Raw genomic sequence first — 3041 nt, forward strand, 5'->3', positions numbered from 1 at the left:
CCCCGCCCAGGCGGGCCGGGGGCAGCGCCCTGACGCGCGCCGTCCCCGCAGAGCAGCGACATGCCCCTCGACGAGCTGCTCGCCCTCTACGGCTACGAGACGTCAGACCCCATCTCGGACCGGGAGAGCGAGGGCAGCGAGGCCACAGTGCCCCTCCCGGACATGACCCTGGACAAGGTGAGCGGTCACGGGCGGAGGCGCGGGTAAGGCCTGGCCACGGGGTGGGCGGGAGAGGACGCCATTGTTCCGGTTCCCTGGCCAGGGCCTCGCTTTCCGGCCTCTGGGCACTGACCTCTGGGTCCTGACCGGGTCGCGGGGCGAGTGCCAGGAGGGAAGGCCTTATCGCCGGCCGAGGGCCCCGTGGACGGGCAGCGACGCGGCTGTGACAGCCTCCTGGGCCTCTACAGGGTCCCCACTGGCCTGCACCTGGTCTCCACATCTGCAGAGTGGGGGGACACCCCCTCTGGCCCCCCGGGCTGCTGCTGGAGGGAGGCTCACCCACACTAGTGCAGTCGTCGTTAGCGTCTTTAGCGTGACGGGGGCCCCCTCGGGGCGCAGGGATGAGTCGCAGCACCGTGAGGCTGTCCACAGCCCCTGCGGCACGCGGCTGACCCCTCCTGACTCCCGCCTCCCTCGCAGTGTACTTCAGTGGGTCCGCCTGTCCTGCTCCCCACTCTCTCCCGGGAATCCACTCACCCCCTGCACCTCTGGCCTGTACCTCCGTTCTTGTGAGCATAAATAAGTAAGCTTTGAAAGCAAAAAGAATTATCAGTGTGACAGATTGTTGAACTGCAAAAATGTTCTTTGCTTTCTTTGTTAAAAGGAACAAATAGCGAAGGATTTGCTTTCAGGGGAAGAAGAGGAAGAGACACAGTCTTCAGCCGATGACCTCACCCCGTCTGTGACCTCCCACGGGGCCTCTGACCTTTTCCCCAACCAGAGTGGATGTAGGTGTCCTGCCCCTCCGCCTGCCGGCGGGGCGGCCGCGGCTCGGGCTGCTGGGGGCACCTTTCCGGGGCGCCTGTCTCGCCAGCCCCGGCGGGAGCTGTCGGTTCCTGGGGCGGCCCCCCACGCCGTTTTCCTCGGCTTTGCCCTCCAGGCCCCCGCGGCCACACCCGTCATGTGTGGGAACCCGGGGCCCACGCCCCCCACCCCCACCCCCGGTCTGGGCAAGACCTGGGTCCCCTGCTGCTCGGGAGGGGCACCGCATGGGGGTCCGGTGATGGAGAGTGGGGTGGAGGCTGCCGGCAGTGGGCACCCCGGGTCCCCTCCTGCAAAGACGCCATGAGGAGACTGCCCCGGGGCTCCCCCGGTAGACTCGGCTCCCGGCCGGGACTGGCGAGGCAGGAAGGCTGAGATGGGCCCGGGGCGCCCAGTGTCTGGGTGAGTCCCCTGACCCCTGCACGGTGCCCTGGGTGTGCCTCACTGTCCGCTCTCCCAAAGCCTGCTTCCTGGCTGACGGAGCCAAAAAGCCCAGCTCCTCGGCCTCGTCCGACACGGAGGAGGACCCCCTGCCCGCCAACAAATGCAAGAAGGTGCGTGACTCGCCCCGCTGCGCCCTCCGCCGCCCCTGCCCCTCGGCCCGGCCAGCCCCCCACTCCAGGTGCGGGCCGGGCCGGACTCGGCGGCGGTGTCGGGCCTGGAGCCCTGTTGTCCACGCTCGGGCTGGGTGTCGGCGCTGCCCGCCCCACGTGAGTGGCTGCCCTGGACAGCTGGGGGGGGGGACAGTCGGGCCGCTGCCCAGCCCCGTCCTATCGCACCCTCCAGCCTGTCTGACCACAGGGCTGCGCTTCTGGGGCAGTTGCTCGCGCAAACTGTCCAGCGGTCTGCCTGAGACTGGACTTGTGCTTTCGCAGGAGATCATGGTGGGGCCTCAGTTCCAAGCTGACCTCAGCAACCTGCACTTGAACCGCCATTGTGAGAAAAGTAAGTGGCCCTGGTGAGGGGGTGGGAGCGCTGGCTGCATACTAGCCAGGGCAGCTCCAGGTCCTCGGAGGGACAGTGGGGCCCAGTGCGCGGCAGGGGATCGTGCGCTGCCACAGCGGGGGTGCCGAGCTTGCAGGCCCCGGGGGGGGGGGGGGCGCTCGCCTTCGCCGCCTGGGCCCTTCCCCGCCCTCGCGCTCCGGCCTTGCCACCCTGCACAGCCCGACCCTCCTACTCCCCTGGGTCTTCAGCACCCGCTGGTGAGGGGAGCTGCAGGACGCACACTCCCCACCGGGCCAGCAGGTCCCTCCTTGCCCAGTCCTGGCTCAGAGCACAGCGGTCTGGCTTTGTCGTCACAGGCTGTGGCCCAGGCCTCTGCGTCGGGATCATCCCCTCCACCCACAGGCGAGGCTCTGGCCTTCCTTGCGGCCCCTGGCCGGCCCTCCTGGCTCAGGCACCTTGCCGGGAAGCTTTGCGGCTGGGGTCGGGGTGGGACAGGACAGGGGAGCGGAGCCTCCGCGGAGATGAGCGTGTCGGAGCCAGAGGGACTCGGGCTTGGGCGTATTGCTGCGTCGTAAACGCCGACTGGGCGGGCGGGCAGCGAGCTGCGTCCTGGGAGCTGGTGGGGTCGGATCGTGGGGTCCCGCGACAGCCAGGACCTTCCGCGGGGACCTTGGGGCCCAGCACCGCAGGCTCAGGCCAGACGGCAGCGCGGGTGTCTGTCCCGCCTCACGGCGCCGTGATCCGCTTCAAGGGCGCGACCGGTGCCCACGGGGCGGCCTGCCGCGGCCGCGCGCCCAGCCCTGCTCCGTCCGTTGGCGTCGCGCCCTGCCCAGGTCCGGAGGCCACGAGGCCCCAGCCCGGCTGCCCTTGAGCCGCGTTTGGTCTCTGAATTTCCTGCCGATGGCGGGAGCCGCGTCTTGGCGAGGTGCAGGGTTGGGGCGCCCAGGCCCGGGGCGTGGCGTGGCTCTCGGGGAGCTTCAGGGGTCCGGCTCTGCGCAGGCCCCCGTGCGCCTGGCGCCTCGAGTGCCAGCCTGTCTCCATCCTGAAATCCCAAGCGGGGAAGCTCGCCGGTGACGAGCGGGCTGGCCCCTGGGCGGTCGCGGGCCGGCGGGCGT

The 3041-nt window shown here is 70.1% G+C and overlaps 1 protein-coding gene across 1 annotated transcript in view; it reads left to right on the forward strand.

The window, feature by feature from the left end:
* MIER2 (mesoderm induction early response 1, family member 2) overlaps positions 1 to 3041 on the forward strand; it is an 18377-nt gene that overhangs the window by 12841 nt on the left and 2495 nt on the right. The window contains exons 7-11 of the mRNA XM_012729445.1: positions 52 to 177; positions 824 to 947; positions 1444 to 1535; positions 1857 to 1939; positions 2926 to 2996. Of these exons, the coding sequence (XP_012584899.1) occupies positions 52 to 177; positions 824 to 947; positions 1444 to 1535; positions 1857 to 1939; positions 2926 to 2996 (496 nt within the window). The remainder of the gene's footprint in view (positions 1 to 51; positions 178 to 823; positions 948 to 1443; positions 1536 to 1856; positions 1940 to 2925; positions 2997 to 3041) is intronic.

This window comes from Condylura cristata, unplaced genomic scaffold (genome assembly GCF_000260355.1).
Source record: "Condylura cristata isolate star-nosed mole 26May11 unplaced genomic scaffold, ConCri1.0 scaffold00025, whole genome shotgun sequence".
NCBI lineage: Eukaryota > Metazoa > Chordata > Mammalia > Eulipotyphla > Talpidae > Condylura > Condylura cristata.